This window comes from Eurytemora carolleeae, unplaced genomic scaffold, assembly GCF_000591075.1.
Source record: "Eurytemora carolleeae unplaced genomic scaffold, Eaff_2.0 scaffold548, whole genome shotgun sequence".
Lineage (NCBI taxonomy): Eukaryota > Metazoa > Arthropoda > Copepoda > Calanoida > Temoridae > Eurytemora > Eurytemora carolleeae.
Genome location: NW_019396440.1, coordinates 143872 through 165371, shown reverse-complemented (window position 1 = coordinate 165371; position 21500 = coordinate 143872). Strand labels below are relative to the sequence as shown.

Below are 21500 nucleotides of genomic sequence, written 5' to 3'. Positions count from 1 at the left end.
TCTCATAGAATTAATTGTGGGTTGGCTGTGAAAGTGAAATTACAAAGAAAACGATCAAAATTCAGAACTTTGTCAGTGAGAAATACAAAACTAAAAATTTAAATTACAGTTCTTTAAAATCTTAGTTTCAACTTCGATTCTTTTCTGTCTTATTGATCAGTTGATTAAACGTAGGGTCTTAAGAAGATCAAAGCATTCAACTTTTAATTAAAAAATACTAACAAGAATTAAACTTTATTTTGCAAAAGTTTATTGACAAATAGACATACTTTAAAAAATATAAAATTCCAACCCAACATTTTTGCAATTAACCTGTTTTATAGAAATGGGCAATTTGATCATTTCTATTTTGTGAACTCTTAAAATTTGACAGTTTCTATTACAAAATTTTCCAAATTTTCTCAAAATCCTTCAAAATTCTATCCAAACAATCCTCCTCCGATAGTTGACGTTTGTGATGATGTGATATTACAGGTGTCTGAACAATCTACGGCATGGTTTCCAGTAACCAGGTTTAACAGAGCAGACATAGATCCACTGCTCATATTCTTAGATATCTTCAGTTCACTGATACATCCGGTAAAACTAGAGGAACCATTCTCAACAGTTCCTAAAATTTTATTTTATTTTAGAATTCCATTTAATTAACTATTTACTTTTTTATCTATAACTATTAAATTCTCATAATATTTTAAATATGAACCATGGAAAGCTACTCCATCACGTAGAACTAACTACATTGAAGTAAAAGCTACCTCATCACGTAGAATTAACTATAACGAAGTAAAAGCTACCCCATCACGTAAATCTAACTACAACGAAGTAAAAGCTACCTCATCACGTAGAACTAACTACAACGAAGTAAAAGCTACCCCATCACGTCGAACTATCTACATTGAAGTAAAAGCTACCCCATCACGTAGAACTAACTACAACGAAGTAAAAGCTACCCATCACGTAGAATTAACTATAACGAAGTAAAAGCTACCCCATCACGTAGAACTAACTACAACGAAGTAAAAGCTACTCCATCATGTAGAACTAACTACAGTGAAGTAAAAGCTACCCCATCACGTAGAACTAACTACAACGAAGTAAAAGCTACCCCATCACGTAGAACTTACTACAACGAAGTAAAAGCTACCCCATCACGTCGAACTAACTACATTGAAGTAAAAGCTACCCCATCACGTAGAACTAACTACAACGAAGTCAAAGCTACCCCATCACGTAGAACTAACTACAACGAAGTAAAAAAGACAATTTATATAAAAAAATCATTTCTTATTCTAAACTGCAAAGAGTCGATCCATGAACTACCGCTAGTTTTTTTCTCTTTAAAATATATGACCAACATAAAAGTATAAAATAGCAACTACAAAAATAAACTTCATTTAACGAGTGAAAGACCTTTAGTTTAGGTAACATCGCTATGCAAAATACTTTATTGGTTACATTTGTCCAGTTATTACTTATTCCATAGACTTTTCATAAGGAATTGAGTCTTAGTCACTGATTCATATTTTTTTATCCTTGTGTCTTTGCAATCTTTTAAATATTATCTGGCTAAAAAGATATAAGGATTAGGAAATTTGATTTTGCGGCTAAGCTTTAATTCCTTTTTAGTGATTTACGACTTTCATTGCACTGGTTTTTTTTCTATTTGTATTTAAATATAAAATAATCTCAGGAGTTCCAAAATGTGGTTTTCTTTATTTAAATATAATTGACAGAGAAATTGACAATGTTGTCAAGATTCAAATTTAATAAAAAAAATTTTTTCCAATGTTAAATATCTTGGTCAATTCTAAATATACAAAGAAGGAAAAGAATCAAAATAATTTTTTAATACACTCATTGTCATTTAGCAACTATCTGAAATTAAAGACGATTTTGATGTCGTCTTTCAATTCCCATGTTTAGTGTTTACCCTGTAACATTATTATAGCCTTTAGTACCATTTAAAAACTTTTTTTAGTTTAAAACTTATTATCAAAAAAAATCTTTTTTCACCTAAAACTAGTTCCAAACGGTTTTCTCCTATAACCTCTGCCAAATCTAGTCAACAGAAGTTAAATATTTTTTCAAAAACGAAAAAAATAAAAATATTATAAAACGTAGCTTTTTATCTAAGCCTGGTTTAGGGTCAAATTTCTATTGTCTGACATGAAAAAAGCAATTTCTTGTTGGTGCCAAATTGCTAGCTCTAACAACGATATCTAAAATTTTGTTTATTTACAATTAAGATTAAAATATTTAAATGTTTCCTATGGGAAGGCTTGAGGACTTGCCATCCACTACAGCTGTGAGTAGTTCTGCTGTATGTGAATATGAAATCTAAAATAGATTATTTCTAAGAAATTAATATTTACTCTTCTCTAAATTAATTTGAATTCTTGCCACCAACTAAAATTTTCAATACCTACATCTTTGCATTCTAATGGTGTAAACATTTGATGTTTCAAATTTGGATTATTTAATCTAACCTTATCTTTGATCTATATTCTTTTCAAAAGAGCATTTGAAAAATTGTTAATTAAGCTTTCATTAAAAAACTTCATTTTAAAATAAAATGTTTGTCAAAGTCGTAAATAGGTATCAATGATAAGCTTTTCAAATAATTTTTTTCATTGTCACCTCAATAAGATGCGGGACTCCAGGGTCGAGAAATGCGTCAGTGAAGAGAGCCTGTCCCTGCAGTTCAACAATCAGCACACCCCGGATCAGGTAAACGTGGAATATAAACCTACCATAGGATTTCTGAAACCAAAAAATTAAAACCTGTTTTTAAATAATTTTTCTTATTTTTTACCTCCCACTTGGATAAAACTGATCCATCCTGTAGATGCACTAGTTTCATTTTTATTGTAAATGAGTCGTTCGGACTTATTGTTATCACTTTGGATTTCAACTTCAGGGACCCTAAAACAATTATGAAATTGTAAAACCGAATATTTTAATTTTAGGGGCATGTCCGATACACAATGGAATCCTTTAAACCTTTCACTGTAAAAATGTTACTCTTTTTTTTTCTTTCTGCAAATTGATTGTTTTCAACTGCAGACTCTCTATAAAGTAACTTTGGAATTTCTTTCTTCTAAAGCAATGGAGACAATTGTGAGAATTGAACACTTTTTAAACCAGAACATGGCAATGTCAATGTCGTTCACACTTTTGATCAGATAAAGGTTTTGAAAGAGCGTGTTTGCTAATCTGACATTGGCCTTTTGGAGGGTTATTTTAAGTTACAAGAACATTTTTAGGACCTATATTTATGCAGAGGTAAATTTTTAGAATATTGAAACAAAGAATTATATTATCAAATTTCTACAGATAGACTGCCCACTCTAATTTACAAAAAAAAATTATAAATTAAAATTTATAAAATATATTGTTGAGTTCCAGTAATTTAAAAAATTCTATTTTAGCAGGAAGAAAAATGTTTTTATTCAGAACTTTTTTCACTTGTTCAAGAATACTACGCTGACTGATCGATAGATGGCCCTTAAATTATTAAATTGTAATCTCTGTTTGTCTGCCTGTACATCCGATCATAACTCTGGAACCCCTGGACCGATTTGCATTACATTTTGACTGGGAAACTTGGTAGATTCGACCAAGTGCGGGTAAACGGCGAGAGCACTATGATAACTCTGTGCAAGCTAGTGTATGATAAATTGATTGATTGCAAAAATATATCAAATGATGCCAAATGATCAAAAATCTTAAAATGATCAAAAAAAATGTACGCTAAACAAATAAGGACAACTATTTTTTTTCAAAATATCATACAGTTTTACAATAAAGTTAATTTTAAAGATTAAGGTATTCTTAAACATATTTTTATGATAAAACGTTTGTAACATGCAAGCTCTCTCTTTCATCTAGTTTTTCTTCTTTCTTTCTCTTCTATTTTCTTCTTTTTTCTTCTATTTTTTTCTTATCATTTCTTCTCTTCTCTACTCTTCTGTTCTCTTATCTCTTATCGTCTCCTCTTTGTTTTCTTTTTGTTGTTGACATTTAACCGGTTTTGAGATGAAGAATGCAGTACGATCCGTTGTTATGATTTTTCTCTGATTTTTTTTACATTTCTAGCATAAAGACCTAATTGAAACGTACTCCATAATTAGGCATTTGATTATTTGGCATTTGATATTTCAATATTTTTGCGATTGATTTATTGATTGATTTATACCTGTCTTATCTGAAAACTGAAGAACTTGTGTTTTAGTCTCACATTTCCTCTCAGTATAGAAGGACACTGTTGTTGTTGGGACTGTTGTGTAGATAGTTGGACGGTTGGTAATTGTTGTTGCAACTGTTGTTGAAGTATTAATATTTGGTCTGCTTCTCGTTGTGGTTGATGTTGCTGTTGTAGTTGTGTTAAAGTTTGGTCTACTTCTTGTAGTTGTCACTGTTGTTGTAGTAGTTGTAGTTTGGGTTGTTGTAGTGTTTATATTTGGTCTACTTTTGGTTGTTGTAGTTTCAGTTGTTGTAGTAGTTGTAGTTTGCGTTGTTGTACTGTTTATATTTGGTCTACTTCTTGTTGTTGTAATAGTTGCTGTTGATGTTGTTGTTGTAAAGTAGTCTGTTTTCCTTGATGTTGTTGTTGTTGTTGTTGTTTTTGTAAAGTAGTCTGGTTTTCTTGATGTTGTTGATGTTGTCGTTGTGATGTAGTCTGGTTTCCTTGTTTTTGTTGTTGTATAGTAGTCTGGTTTTCCTGTTGATGAAGGGCCCGATGTTGTTGTTTTATTGAAATCAGGTTTATCACTGGTCATTCCACAATCCTAAAAAAGTACATGGTATTCCTAAAAAAGTACATGGTATTCCTAAAAAAGTACATGGTATTCCTAAAAAAGTACATGGTATTCCTTTTTGAAGTTTTAAACTTGGTAAAAGCCAAGTAATCGTAGACTTGATCGAGCCAATTTAGCTAATTTCATAAACACATAGATCCAAAAAATTATGAAAAGTTGCATCGATTTTCAAGAATGGGTCAACTTTGAAGTGTTGCTAGGCCTTCTACTTGATATGGTTTTAAAAAAGACCCTGCAGAGAACAGCAATTGTGTAGTGAACACAGATCACTTTGACTTCTTCAGTTGTTTTTTAAGCAACTAGTAAACCCATATGCTTTATAATAACATCAAATACAAATAAAATTTCTTAAATATCGTCTTCCAATTTCAGAGTTTTATGAGTCTCACTGTACATTTCAAATTGATCAATTGGACTTGATATAAATATTTAGATCGAACCTGAAGAAATTCCACATTTTGCTGTTCTTTTATCATATGATCAACATTGTTCACCGCATCCGCTCTAAACAATTAATCTCCTATTAGAAATAAATATATGAATATATTTTGTAGTTATGCAGTAATTGAGGTCGAATTCATGATTGTGTACATATGCAGTAAAGAAGGTCGAATTCATGATTGTGTACATATGCAGTAATGGAGGTCGAATCCATGATTGTGTACATATGCAGTAATGGAGGTAGAATTCATGATTGTGTACATATGCAGTAATTGAGGTCGAGTTCATGATTGTGTACATATGCAGTAATTGAGGTCGAATTCATGATTGTGTACATATGCAGTAATTGAGGTTGAATTTTAAAGAATTTTTGACATCAAAACTGCTTCAACAGAATTTTTAAGGAGCATAAAGATCTGAACAACTATCAGGATTTTTTTCTGTAAAATCTTTTTTAGCAGGACGAATATGACGAATATGACGAATATGACGAATTTGACTTTAAAGAAAATATATTTTTATTAAACCCATAGAAAACATGCATGAAAAAATCATCAAAACATGTTAGTATGGGTATATCTAAAGATTCGTCTAAGCCCACTGATTAGGGTCTTTTTTAATTTTTCTATGTTTTAAAAATTTTAAATTTTAAAAATTGCCCAAAAACTCTGACAAAGTTTCCATCTTAAAACTTGTTAAAACTCGGTTTTTGAATTTAACTTTTTTATTTGTGAATTGATTCGGACGATCATAACGTTTTTGATACCCGTACAGTCATATTTTGATACCCGTACAGTCATATTTTGATACCCGTACAGTCATATTTTGATACCCGTACAGTCTTTGATACCCGTTCAGTCATATTTTGACCAAAAAATATTATGCTTTTCTTGTCCTTGCAATATTGACTTGAGAGAAACGACTTTTTCTTAAAAATGTTTCATTATTTATTGGATGTACAATGTACATTGTAGAATATATCCAGTTAGATTAACCAAGTGGGATTTCTGAAATCTACCGTCTTTAATATCCACTTTAAGACTCAGTCTCAGAATAAGTTTCCATTTTAATTTGGATTTTGATGTTCTGTCAATAAAAAATATTCTTACCCATATGAAGTGCAGTTTATTGTAGAAGGGCCATAATGACAGATATTTTCTACTTTGAAGTCAATCAGACACCCTTCAAATCCACCAGATTTTTGTCCTAAATGTTATCAACAAATAAATAAATAATTTAATTATTTAAAAATTTGGTTTCTGTAAAGAAATGACTTGCGCATTTCTACTGCAGAAACACTTTTACACAAAGAATTACGACCATATCTTCCACATTATTAATCAGATAAAGGTTTAGTAAGAATCAGAAGACTCTGGAATAAGAATACGAATTTTAGACTTTTAAGTTATGACTTTTAATGAACCAATGAATGTATAAGACACATGACACATCGATATTTAGTTGATATTTCATAATATTTTTTATTTGTTTTATATACAATAAACTTAAAACAATGACTTAAAATGACTATTTTTTCCGCTAGGTGTCTTTGCCACGTAGAATCATTCAGAGCATCGAGAGCAGAGACACCTGGCGACCAACTAATCGGCGTTTTAAATGCATTGCATGTAAAAATAAAAAAAATATTATAAAATATCAACTTTATTCAAATGCGTCAACAAATTATCAATGATTATATGTTGTAATATCTGAATGATTTGTTGGAATTAAATTGATTTTTTTACGATCTGAGTCTATTATTGCAACTTTCTGAATTTGTATGGACGCTATGTTCTTCGGTATGAGTGGTTTTTAACCATTTTCTTCGTATAGACACAACAGATAGAAGTAAGATTAGTAGCCTTCACCATCAAACATTCATCGCCGAGAGCCTATACCCCTTTTTATTTTTCGCGTACACTCCCTTTAAACTATATAGGATCAAGGACAGCTCTTGTTTAAACTCACCAAGTTTAATTATGGAGTTTCTGTAGTCTTTAAAATCTTCTGTCTCAACAAAATCATACGGAGAAGTATCATCTACTTCGATAAATACATTTACACCCTCAATACTATTCTACTGGTCTTTATCATCATCATCATCATCATCATCATCATCATCATCATCATCATTATTGTTATTATTACTATTGTTTATTAAAATGATCAGGCAATCTTGATTCAAATTAAAATTACTAAAAAGTTTGCTAGACCAGTATTTTCCTGAATTTTATATCGTGAATTAAACCATCATTAATCATGTTTGGAAGAGATAATGTGCGTCCTCGTTCTGTATAGAACGTTAATTTCCCACCCTTCACTGCCAGACTGTAAGATCTAAACAAACAAAAAATGTCAAGAATCTTAACAAAAATTCCATCATAAAGGTGAGTAAAAAAAAGGGTGAATAGCGACATCTTGCATATAATGAAACATTTTTTTTTTGGAAACTCAATTTTGACAAATAAGTTTAATTTTTGTTTTAATAGGCAATCTGACCCTTTAAAAGTCCGTGAAACTATATTTTATTTGAAATCAGATGAGTAGAAAAACGAAAGGGATGGAGTTTATTATTTCTATCACACCTTAAAATCTTAAACAGAGTAGTTTCGAAGAAATTGGGCATGTGGAATTTGGCAGAACAAATGGTCACGAAATAAAAAAAAATCATATTTTTACCTAAAATTTTCTCCCGCCTGGGATAGAATTACCCCGTCCTCCTGCTTTGTAACAATACCAAAAGTAGTCTCTACTCTGAAAACAGAAAAAAGTAGTCTCTACTCTAAAAAACAGACAAAAGTAGTCTCTACTCTGAAAACAGACAAAAGTAGTCTCTACTCTGAAAACAGACAAAAGTCTCTACTCTGAAAACAGACAAAAGTAGTCTCTACTCTGAAAACAGACAAAAGTAGTCTCTACTCTGAAAACGAACAAAACTAGTCTCTACTCTGAAAACAGACAAAAGTAGTCTCTACTCTGAAAATAGACAAAAGTAGTCTCTACTCTAAAAAACAGACAATATCGTAAAAATAAATGGTATTGTTATAGATTTGCAGTTTTGTCCAGACAAGCAACATTTATAAAAAAAGCAAAAAAAAACAAAATATTTTCAAAACATTTTTAATTTGGTTTTAATCGAGTCTTTTTCAAAACCGAATGTTGAATTTGTCGTAAAAAATGTGTTTATTCTGTATCTGTATCTTTGCCTTTTTCGATTATAATCAAAATATCTCCCTGTGTCTCTAAAATGTTCGAATATGATCACAAAGTCTCCATTTACTCTCTGAAACATTATTTACTTTCTTTCTTTCAATATTCTGAGTTCATTATTTTTATTTTTTTAAATACGAGCAAAGGAATTGAGTCTTTGGAACAAAATCAAATATTTAAGCCTCAATATCTTTAGAACACGATGTTGTAAACCTTTAATATTTCAAACTCAGATTATTTGATCTAACAGAATTCATAGTTTAAAATATCTAAGGTCTGCAACATTTGGTTCCAAAGTTATAGTGATTAGAAAATCAGAGTTTGTGGCAAAGATACAATTCTTTTCTCTTTTTATTTGTTTAGAACTAGTCTCTCTGTTCTTTATTTATAAATATTTAAAGATATAGTCTGGAACTGTTTGTCTCTTGTTAGACTTTATTGAATATAGAAATGCTTTTTTATCTCTTTTCGGACATTGTCAAAAACATATAATGTGCACATCTCTAGTCGTAAAAAATAACAGAATCCACGCCAATACAGACGTAAGAACCAAGTTTTAACCAAAAAAAAATACTTTTAATCTAGATTGACACGTACTGATAAAATAAAAGAGAAATGTAAGACCATCAAATTTGAGATTTCAATCTTCTTTTGAAGATTTGTATTTTGAGGTACTATAATCTACATTATTCGAAATCAATATCTATGTCGAAAACTTTTAATTTGATGGTACACCCGTGAAGAATACTCACTCTTATGTTTGATAAGAAGATTTTGTCCGACCTTTGTAGTTTACTTAGGGGGCCAAACTGCAAATATGGTTGTTTGAGTTTAGTTTAATTTAGTTTAGTTTAGTTTAGTTTAGTTTAGTTTAGTTTAGTTTAGTTTAGTTTAGTTTAGTTTAGTTTCGTTTAGTTTAGTTTAGTTTAGTTTAGTTTAGTTTTGTTTTGTTTAGTTTAGTTTAGTTTAGTTTAGTTTAGTTTAGTTTAGTTTAGTTTAGTTTAGTGTGTCCAATATCAGTTTTATATCTGCAGCCTTGCAAGTATAAAATTAGGTCCCCAAGCAACCAATTCTACAGAACAATATCTACAAGGTGATTCTGAAAAATGTATGTTTAGGCTTTTTTTGGGGTCGTCGTTGAAACATTTAACTCTAATATTCCGTTTGAACCTTCAAAATTAGGCGTAATTTTCGAAAATATTCTCAGTCCCAGTTCCAAAGATATAAATTGCGTTTTCACCCACTAGACGTCGTTTTATTCTAATACAACGTGTGACCAGCAGAAACAATGTCAATGCTTGGTTGGGGGGGGGGTCGTCGTTGAAACATTTTACTTTAATATTCCGTTTTAACCTTCAAAATATACTCGAAATGTAGTCGGTCTCTTTTCAAAAGATTTTAAAAAAGATTTTAAATCTTTTTTTTGTCTTTTAGTTTTACAAATGCTCAATTCTATCGTTGAAAATGTGAAATTTATTCTATTCTGTCGCAAAAAACGTAAAAATATTATAATTTGAATTTTTTAAAATCATTGAAAAAGAGACCGAGAAATTTTCGAATATTAGTGTCGTTTTGAAGGTTAAAACGGCATTTTAGAGAAAACTATTTCATCGACGACCCCCCTCCCATGTAAATGGGTATTGTACCTATTAGAAGCACTATTCAGCACATTATAACGATATTTGTTGCTAAAAAGCCTAAACACACGTTTTTCAGAGACACCCTATGTATATATATAAAATAGTAAATTACAGTAATATCTGTTTGTCTGTCTGTCTGTTTGTGTGTCTAATGATTTTTTTGCATTTTTTATTTTTAAATTTTGAATGTTTTGAAAATACTCTTTAAATATTTTTATGATATCAGATGAAAATATTTTGACATTTCTATATTTCTTGTTCTTCATTTTCTTCTTGTTCATACTTCTTTCAGTATTATGGCTAATTTAAAAAAAAATTTGGGGGGTGATATCCTTGCAGTTGCCACACTACAAGTAAGAACTATACTGTAAGGGTCAATTGATTTTCTTCTGAACTCTGTATTGTTTGCACATGTGATATATGACTCATTTTCTTGAATATTTTACTTAGGGTAAATTAAACAGAAGGGGGGGGGGGGGGGTAGTCTCCTAGCCCCTTCTCTAATGTTTTCTCCTTCGCCATCAGAAAAAATTTACAGTGTAAATAGAGATTTTCCTTAAGATTTTTCCTGTTCAATTTTCTTTTTTCTTCTTGTTTATTGTATCTACGCGTTGAGGCCTCTCCAAATAGTTTTTATGACATATGTCTAATGTTAAATGAGGAACTCCTTTACCGATTTGCTTACGTCAAATCAAAGAAAATTACAATGATATCTCCTCTTTCTCAAGAGCAATTGAAAAGAATGAAAAAAGTACATTCAATGTTGTTACAGAGCAAATAGCTGTACTGGTTAGCTATAAAATCACTGATCAAATAAAATGGGTCTGTTTACACTGCACAATTGCTGTGTCTCATGTTCACATGGACTGTTGCAAATTCATAACTTTAGTTTAAAAGTCGACTTACAGAGTTTTCTGGTTATCACTGTATCCTCACACTTTAAAATCCTTATATCTTTTCAACCTTGGTGTAGTAGATCATTGTACCTAACTGGGAATTCTGTTAGATAAGTATAGTCAAAGATTGAAATATCAAAGATTTACAGACAGCATCAGGTTGTAGAGATATAGGAAAAAGAAATGTTAGTTTTAACTTTTCAGTTCCTTAATGGACAGATTTTCCCAAAATGGATTGATATTGTAACTATTCAAATACATACCTGTGAGCATTATCAAAGTTGAACAATTTGTGATTAAAATCTATAAATCCTCCGGGCTGAAATCTAGAATATAATTATAATCATTATTATAAAGGGGAGTGTTTTGTTATAGCAGAGACAAATAATCAAATAGAAAGAGTAAACAATTTAAGATGGAAAACCGACGATATCTTCCCCATTGATGTTCAGATAAAGGTTAAAACTGTTGTAAATCAAGTAGACAACTCATTAAATGCTGGGTCACTTGAAAATACGTCGTCAATCCCTTTAGATAAAGGGATTACGTCATTAAAATTTAGAATAAACCTTCCTTCCAATGAAAACGTTAATACAGATCGTTATCAATTTAATTACTCTATATCTGACGCTTGAGATGTATTTTACGTCATTTTCTACTAGATACATAATAAATTAGTTGTTTTACCTTAGTGTCAATGAAATAGACAAGTGAACCTATATATAAAAAGGGTTTCGTATCCGATTCATGTCTGAGCAGAACGATATCTACTCGTTATTCTTGTTTTTTTTTCTAGCTTAAAAGACATCCTATTTTAACTCTTTTTCTACTAGGGGTAACTCGCGCATTTCTACTGTAGATAGAATTGGAGGAAATTTTATGAATTTAAAAATGTTCCAGATAATTTCAGTTTTTTTTTAACTTTGTGACAGAAACAATCTTAAGAACTGACGAGGGTCAACCCAGACCGAAATATATTTTCAATAAATGTGGAACTAACATCTACTTATTTCACTCTACAGAGGTTTGGTCCATTACCATCACCGAATTTTAAATGATGATATCTTCCACATTTTGGTGAAGGTGTTAAGGGTACCGTTGTGAATGGATCCTGGCCCTATGTAAACGGAAGGTCTCTTGAAATTACAACGGCAGTTCATTTTCTGGATTACTTGCAGGAAACTGTCTCTATGAATTAGAGTAAGAATTCTTAGATATTTATTTAACATGGGACGCAAGTTCTTAGCCGTGCTTATGTTTAAATCGTGACACTCAGTGCAGGTTTGGTCCCCATTGCGGGTTGGAACATTCTTCCCCTGACATAATATGTCCGCGATATGATGCTTACCTGATTACATTACTGGGCTGGCTTGTATTTGTCAATTCCTAAAATGTTTACAGTTTAAATATGAGAAGGGGGCAGGAGATTAAAGTTTTTTTTTAACAGGAGAGGGGGGGGGGAGGAGGATACCTAACCTAACCCACTCCCACCCGGTCTTTTTAAATGAGAGCTATTTTAAAACTTTTGAAACTCGAAAGAACAAATTATATTGGTTTGAATTCCTAGCAAAATTATTGAGGCAATTTATAAATTGTTTACTTCTGCCAGATTTATAGGTATTCATTTCGGATTTATATGTATACGTTTCGGATTTATTATACTTTTTAATTTATAGGTATACGTTTTGGATTTATAGGTATACGTTTCGGATTTATAGGTATACGTTTCGGATTTATAGGTATACGTTTCGGATTTATAGGTATAAGTTTCAGATTTACTATACGTTTCGGATTTATATGTATACGTTTTGGATGTATAGGTATACGTTTTGGATTTATAGGTATACGTTTTGTATTTACTATACATTTCGGATTTATAGGTATACGTTTCGGATTTATAGGTATACGTTTCGGATTTATATATACGTTTCGGATTTATAATAGGTATAAGTTTCAGATTTACTATACGTTTCGGATTTATATGCATACGTTTCGGATTTATATGTATACGTTTCGGATTTATAGGTATACGTTTCGGATTTATAGGTATACGTTTCGGATTTATAGGTATACCTTTCAGATTTATAGGTATACGTTTCGGATTTATATGTATACGTTTCGGATTTATATGTATACGTTTCGGATTTATAGGTATACGTTTCGGATTTATAGGTATACGTTTCGGATTTATAAGTAAACGTTTCGGATTTATAGCTATAAGTCCCAGATTTATAGCTACAAGACCAATATTTATAACTTAAAGTCACGGATTTATAGCTATAAGTCCCATATTTAAAACCTTAAGTCCCAAATTTATAGATTCGTTTTGTAAAAATATATATAAATAGGTTGAAAAGAGAGAAAAATCCAACCGGGGAATCCAGTCACATCCTAAAAAAACTAAGCAATTCTTTTGTCCAATTTGACATTTGGCGCTAATAACCAGCGAAGACCCAATTCTTTGACTGATTTAAATCTCGTCGTTTTTAAAGTAGAAAAAGATGTAAATGTATATTTACCTTTTCACAAATAAATCCCGCCAGGAAATCACAAGGCTGAGAGTCCAATTCATTATAATTATTGAAGAGGAGACAATGCTCATCATCTTTCTACAATAAATACAGAGTTACTCAGCAAGAATGAAACTTCAATAAAGACCCGAAACTCTTCGAACCTGATAATTCGATTAACAGTTTGAGTTTGGGTTTCTACCTTGAATGGAGTGTTCGCGAGAAATGAAAGGGGGTTGACGACGAATTGAATTCGATTTCGATAACTAATAATTTTACTTCTAACTGTTGCGTCATAAGAAGGAAACGGTAAGAAACGACTCATACCGAAGAGCGTAGGACCCTGACACCCTTCACGGAGTTGCATTATTCCACTCAGATCGAAAATAGTTGAATTACTACTTATTTGGAAATTGCAACCTATAATTGTCGAATTCATTTTGATTCATTCGTAAAAAGTTGATATTTCAAGTTTACAGGTGCAGGGAAACATATAAAGCATAGAGTATAAAACGAAGAGGTGAAGCTTAGCTCAGATGTACACAACCAACCTCCCTATTAATTAATTAATAGAGTGGTAGGTTGTATACATCACAATATGTTTACGTATCTGACGCTGTACACTTGTATATAGAGTGATCGTATTTCTAAAGGGAGGTTTTATGGACTTGACCAATTTTTAGACTATCTTTCTTTATTTAAAGAGAATTCGATGATGTTGACTGCAAACATTTGACAATTTTCAAATTTGTAGGTTTTCAAATTATTAGCTAAAAGTTATGTCAAAAATATTAACTTCAAGGGCATGAATTTAACTTAAAACATTCTTTTTTCAAACATTTTCATTGTTTCTTCTCTTCAACTCTTTATGACAGTGTATGCAGGGTTACCCACTAAAGATGAAACAACGATGACGACCTGGAGCTCTTAACCCTAAACAGGCTGGGGGGGGGGGGACGTTTGGCTCCCCCCCTTTAATTTTTTGACTAATTTTTTGACTCTTCATAAATAGAAATTTAAAGGATTTTTTAAAACATATTTTTATGCATAAGGTAGGGTGCAGAGAGATAAAAAACCGGAGTATGTAAAAAAATCTAAAATAGCTCATAACTTTTTTATGACTAAAGCTACAGATCTGAAAACTATATTTTAGAAAAGCCCTTGAAAAATGGGCGTAGAAACATGTGTCACACTTACAAAACTGTTTAAAGAAAAAAATAGTTTTTACATTTTTTCTACCTTTTTTTGAATTTTTCGACCCTCCCTAGCACTATAAAAGTTATAAAAGTTCGATCTAATTTTATTTCAATGATCGGGCCTTGAAAAACTTGGTAATGAACATGCATTAAAACCCTATACCTATTCGCTAAGGCCTTTTTCTTATACTAATATTCAAATATCTACATAAAACCACCCCTTAGAAATACGATTATTCTATATACAAGTGTACAGCGTTAGATACGTAAACATATCGTGATGTATACAACCGACCACTGTATTAATTAATTAATAGGGAGGTCGGTTGTGTACATCTGAACTAAGCTTCACCTCTTCGTTTTATTACTCTATGATATAAAGTAAGAATAAAGACCGAATACGTTCTGTACAGTCGTCTCTAATTGTGGGAAACCCATAAAATATTTTTCATCTATACCACAGACACTTTTATACTTGTAACCTTAAAGGACTGTCGACAGACAAGTGAAATAAATTGGCAGAATTCAACACTTCTCGTGATTTAACAGCGGCAATATTTTCCTCAATATTGGTCAGGAAAAGGTAAATAAGGTACTGTTGTAAATCGTGCATGCTTCACTTTATATGGAGGAACATTTAAAGTTGTTTCTACATTTTCTACAGTGTCTTTATACATGTACTATTGGAGACCTACAATATCTTATTGGAGACCTACAATATCTTATTGGAGACCTACAATAACTTATTGGAGACCTACAATATCTTATTGGAGACCTACAATATCTTATTGGAGACCTACAATATCTTATTGGAGACCTACAATAACTTATTGAGACCACCTACAATATCTCATTAGGGACCTTCAATATCTGAAATACCTGTACCTGTACCTGTGCCTGTGCCTGTACCTGTACCTGTACCTGTACCTGTACCTGTACCTGTACCTGTACCTGTACCTGTACCTGTACCTGTACCTGTACCTGTACCTGAGCATATCCTGGAAAGACGTTATTTTGAATTTTGACTCCTGTTGAAGCAAACACCCATTCTCCCTGAACATTTTGTTTACTAGTTTTTAATTATATTTAAAAATGAAGAGACTGGCAAGTGATATAGGTCCGTTTCAGAAAGCGTATTTGTTAAAAAAAAGTATTTATTTGAGACAAAAGTTGTGTCTCGTTGTAAATTTATAAGAAAGATTCTCAATTTTCGTTTTGACACAAATAAAAAGTTCTTTCGTTGATCGAGTGTGGAGGATTTAATTGAATAGCGACACATTTTTGGTATTCATAAATAATTTTTTTGGCATTCAATCATTCTTCTTTAATCAAAGCAATCTGCTTAAAATCTTTTTTAAAATGTTAAACATAAAAATTGATTATATTATATATCCAGATAGATCATTCGCATCAACCCAAACATTGGCAGATATATACTTACATATTTAGCTAGATCATTCGCCCCAACCCAAACATTTGCGTCGATATTACGTGGGAAATTGCTTGCACTTCTCAGAGATTCAGTTAGTTTCCCATTCTCAGCAATACATCGGTACTTAGCTTTAAACCAGGTCACTTTCTCCTAGAATTATAGTTATAATAATTGTTATTATTATTATTATTATCATTATTATTACTATAACTTTATTCTCCTTTCTCCATCTGTGCGTCCGCAGTTTCTCTTTTTCTTGCCTCCTTTTCGAGTTAATAAATAAATAATAAATAACGACTTATTGTGATAAAATCAAATAGTGATTATCATTCACAGTTAATTATGAAACAAAAAGATTATCGGTTCAGCAGTCTCTGGATATGAGGAATAGCAGATTTTCTATATTTTTCTGTCCTGGCATGATTAACATGATACTGCTCCTGGTGGCGTAGTTGATGTTCATATGGGTGAACTGCAGCAGGGAAGAGATGACGATGTTTAGAAGATTTAATACATTTCTTTGCAAAAGAGAGGAATAGCTTGTCCCTTCTTGACTCCAGGGTCTCCAGTTCACAGGACTCCAGTGCACTTATATATCCAACAGAATCTTTGCCTAGAATAATTTCTAGGCAAACTCTCTGTATCCGTTTTAGGGAATTGTTTTGGTGAACCGTGAGAGAAGAGTGCCATACAACACAACAGTACTCGACAATACATCTGATAAAGGTTTTGCAGCCTCAGCACTGAACATTCTGTCTACTTGCATTGGCAAAGTCATCACTTCTAGCACTTCAAGTTAGTTTCTATTTCCAGCGAGAGATCAATAACTTCTTGGCTATGAACCACACATTATTACTTTCCTTAACAAGAAGGGTTGCTTCTAGATGAAGGATAATCAAATAAGCTGCTCAGTGGTAATTTTGTTGTATGATCAACTTTCGCTGCTTGTGAGAAGGTTAGTCTGTAGGTAGGGGAGAGTTGGAGATGAGGATAAGGGTTTGTAGGAGTGGTAGGGTTTCCAGTCGTTATTACGTTACGCGTAATTACGCGTAACACTTTCTTTCACTTACGCAGGAGCATTACGCGTAATTACGCGTAATTATTACGTTTACGTAAGAAAGTCGAGTTTCGCGTAATTTATGCGTAATTACGCGAAATTACGTAATACGAAACAATTCCGTAATAAATAAAGTACATATTAATTCTCAGAAATAATTATAGCGGGAAAGTATGTGTAAGGATATGCCCGCTACAACCATGTCAAACATATTTTGACGATTTTACATTTTTAGTTGTCGAACGTGAAAATTACATCAACAATAGTATTGGCTGAACTTTCTGATTCAACTTGCGTGACATTATTTTCCTTGTAAGTTAGTTGTTTTATTTAAATTAAAAATTAAATCTTCAAAATCTCATAGATGTAATTATTGCAAATTTTCGCAAAATTACTTTGTAGAAATTACGCGAAATTATGGCGTAATTTCGCGAAATTGAAGTTTCGCTAATTATACGTAATTAATACAAAAATTCGCGAAATTACCTCGTAGATATTACGCGAAATTACGCCGTAATTACGCGTTATTATAGTTTTGCTTATTACGCGTAATCATTTTGAAATTTCGCGAAATTACGTTGTAGAAATTACGCAAAATTACGCCGTAATTTCGCGAAATGGATATTTCCCCAATTACGCGTAATCCTGCGAAATTACACGAAATGAAAATTATTACGCGTAACTGCACGTAATTACGCGTAAGAGAATAATCTATTACGTTGGAAACCTGGAGTGGTGTATTAGGAATGTTTCGTTAAAGTCAATCCATTTGCCCACATGTTATACTGGTTCCCAGTCTAACGGAATTTTTCAGGAAACATCGCATTTAGTGTGCACCATCTGAAGAGTAATCCCCTTTTAACAGCTCTGCTTAGTGAGAAGGGACAGAGCCCTCCCAGAAAGGGCTCACTTTCGCTCACTAATTGGAGTGGATATAAAACCGGATAAGTATTAGACTTAGTAGCTCTTTATTATTCCTATTTTTTGACTTAGTACCCTGGCTGAGACTACTCTTGTTAAGAAAAGGGCTAGCTAATTGAGCACAAGGTTCAGGGCCGCTTGGCCCTCCCTCCCTCCCAGTCCCCCCTTTCTCAGCGTCCACTGCAAATAGTGCAGAGAGCTACCAGAGCTCTGTTATCCTAGGCTGTAGGAATGCAACTGATTATCATTTTTTATTATTATTAGAATTATTTATTATTATCATTATTATCAGATGTTTAAATCGAATGAATTCTTGTTTTTAATACTTAATCAATAAATTATCACATATTATAAAATCATTATTAAATGCTCATTGATTATTATCCAAGAGGGTTAAAGGATCATTGGGATTAACTAGAGCATGAAAAAACATCCATACATATAATGTATATATTTATCAATATCTGTCACAAAAATATATAAATCCAGTATACAGAAACATAGTTGTAAGAAAGGAAAGTAAAAATATAAGTAAGTCCCAGAAGACGGCAAACGAGACAGTAAAATAAAAATTCTTATCTAAAGAAACAAGTATGAAATATTTAAATATAAATTGATAGCTTTTAACCCCCCCCCCTGCAGATTGCTTAAGGTGAAGACATTTATTTAAAACATTTAAGAATTAAAGCAATAACAATACTTTAAAATTAAATATGTGATGCAGACAGTCACACTCACAGTCACACTCAATTAGAAGCGGAATTTCTAAAAGATCGTCTTTAATCTTAGAATTAATTTGCAGCAATCATTTGTCAATCTAACTTTACAAGTATAGTTATTAAAACTAAATTACAAAAGTCCCATTGCCATTTCCAAATTGTGTTCTGCTTTTTTTTACTTGGAGATTTTGGTTTCACTTAAGAAATTGAAATCTAAACGAAATTCTTTATGCTTCTGGTGGTTTAGAAAGTACAAAAAACCAGAACACATTTTGGAAATAGCAGGACAAGAAGTATTTTTCAAGAATTATACTCTTTTAAAACTGGGAAACAAATAAGGAGCAAATTATTTCAAAAATCCAAGACGATTTTCAAGTCTTTTCGATAAATTTATCATTGTTTATAAATCATCGTCTATATATTTCAAGGGACTGGTATTGATAACTGTCTATATTTCAAGGGACTGGTATTTATAACTGTCTGCATTTCAAGGGACTGGTATTTTTAACTGTCTATATTTCATGGGACTGGTATTGATAACTGTCTATATATTTCAAGGGACTGGTATTGATAAATGTCTATATTTCAAGGGACTGGTATTGATAACTGTCTATATTTCAAGGGACTGGTATTTATAACTGTCTGTATTTCAAGGGACTGGTATTGACAACTGTCTATATTTCAAGGGACTGGTATTGATAACTGGCTGTATTTCAAGAGACTGGTATTGATAACTGTCTATATTTCAAGGGACTGGTATTGATAACTGTCTGTATTTCAAAGGAATGTTTTTTATAACTGTATACCTGAAAGTTTTTAAGGCAGACACCGTTGGCCTCTGTCCATCCCGTATCACATCTCTGGGCGCTTTAAAAAAAATCTTTTGAACTTAAAAAATTGTAATTGTGAAAAACTACACCTTCCAAACTTTTATGTAATGGACATTTTCAATTTTCACATACAGGATTGCTCACAAAGGATAAGACTTCAATGACGATCCTGAATTCTAAAAAAAGAATTTTATTTTTTTGTTTGGCTATAGTTGTGAAATGTTACATGGTGTTCCAATAAACATGGGAATTAAATTAAGAAGGTTCAAATGTTTAATAACTCCGTCGATTTCAAATATACGAAGATGGTAGACCACATTTTGGAAAGCTCATTAGACTTTAAACCTTTTCTTGATGCACTTTATGTCATTTATCAATAATGGGAAATGAAAGACGATATTCAAGTCGTCCTTCCACCCCATGTTTATTGGGACACCCTGTATGATGCTCCATGTGATTCGATAAAGTTATATACAGGTTTAAAATTGCAGGGGGAATTAAAAATTTAAGAAAAAAGAGTAATTCTGAACAGTCGATTCTAAAGTTTCATTATTTTTGAGTAATCGTGGTGTACAATTACACAATTTTAGTTATTTCTGTAGAAATCCACAATAATTTCTAAGGTATGGCTCAAAAAACGAAAACAACTGTGTAAAAACAAATTTATTGCGTAACTAAAGTGAATGGTTATAACGTGGTTCGTTGTTGTTATTTTTGTTGTTGTTGTTGTTAAGGTTTTCGGACTTTTAAAGGGCACCTGCACAAAATACAGTTTTACAAAATAACATATATATTTTTTAAAGTTAATATTTTCGAGCAGTGCAATCATTTTATCTCAAAATAATAAGGAAAAAACTACCAAATCTCGATCTCATGGTTAAAATTTGACAGTATGGGAAAAGTAAATGTTTGGAATTACAAATATGAAATTTGTATTTTAACCCCTCAGATTTATGTTGAACTTTTAAAAGTCCAAAAGCCTGAATGTTTTTAAAACGTTACTGCCCCTCACTATACAAACAATTATGACAATTTATAGAAAAGACATTTTAAACTATTCACCAACATTGTTTTTGAGACACCCTGTATATAACAAGGTTTACCGAATATAGATGCTAAATACAGGGGTATGAGGTAGTAAACTGTATAAAACAAGGTGTACCGAATAAGAGGTGCTAAATACAGTAGGATGAGGTAGTAAATTGTATAAAACAAGGTGTACAGAATAAGAGGTGCTAAATACAGTAGGATGAGGTAGTAAACTGTATAAAACAAGGTGTACAGAATAAGAGGTGCTAAATACAGGAGGATGAGGTAGTAAACTGTATAAAACAAGGTGTACCGAATAAGAGGTGCTAAATACAGGGGGATGAGGTAGTAAACTGTATAAAACAAGGTGTACTGAATAGAGGTGCTAAATACAGGAGGATGAGGTAGTAAACTGTATAAAACAAGGTGTACTGAATAGAGGTGCTAAATACAGGAGGATGAGGTAGTAAACTGTATAAAACAAGGTGTACCGAATAAGAGGTGCTAAATACAGAAGAATGAGATAGTAAACTGTATTCTTCATATTTCCTCTCTTTACTAATTCATGGACAGATACTAACTGATAACGGTTACACACTACACATAGGGAATAGAGAAAACATGGGAGATTATACTATTTGTTTTTCAAATACATGATATCAACTTTTATGATTTCCACTTATTACACTTCAAAATCAAGACTTTTTGTTAACTCCACCCCCTAGAAATGGGGTGGAGGTAACATTTGCTCTATGTATTAAAAAAATCGCATTGCATGGAGTAAATAAATTTAAATTAAAAA

At 31.8% G+C, this 21500-nt stretch overlaps 1 protein-coding gene across 1 annotated transcript; it reads right to left on the bottom strand.

The window, feature by feature from the left end:
- Window positions 1-218: 218 nt before the first annotated feature.
- LOC111703372 (serine-rich adhesin for platelets) lies at window positions 219-21296 on the bottom strand. The gene is made up of 18 exons (XM_023475290.1): window positions 21190-21296; window positions 19646-19706; window positions 16152-16292; window positions 15698-15763; window positions 13524-13613; window positions 12353-12390; window positions 11268-11330; window positions 7938-8012; window positions 7482-7595; window positions 7227-7330; window positions 6368-6464; window positions 5258-5321; window positions 4196-4787; window positions 2813-2922; window positions 2638-2760; window positions 2268-2337; window positions 2014-2058; window positions 219-610 (listed from the first exon to the last, which is right to left on the bottom strand). Exons 1-18 carry the CDS (start codon window positions 21240-21242, stop codon window positions 420-422), a joined length of 2097 nt encoding a protein of 698 aa, XP_023331058.1. The 5' UTR covers window positions 21243-21296; the 3' UTR covers window positions 219-419.
- Window positions 21297-21500: the final 204 nt, after the last annotated feature.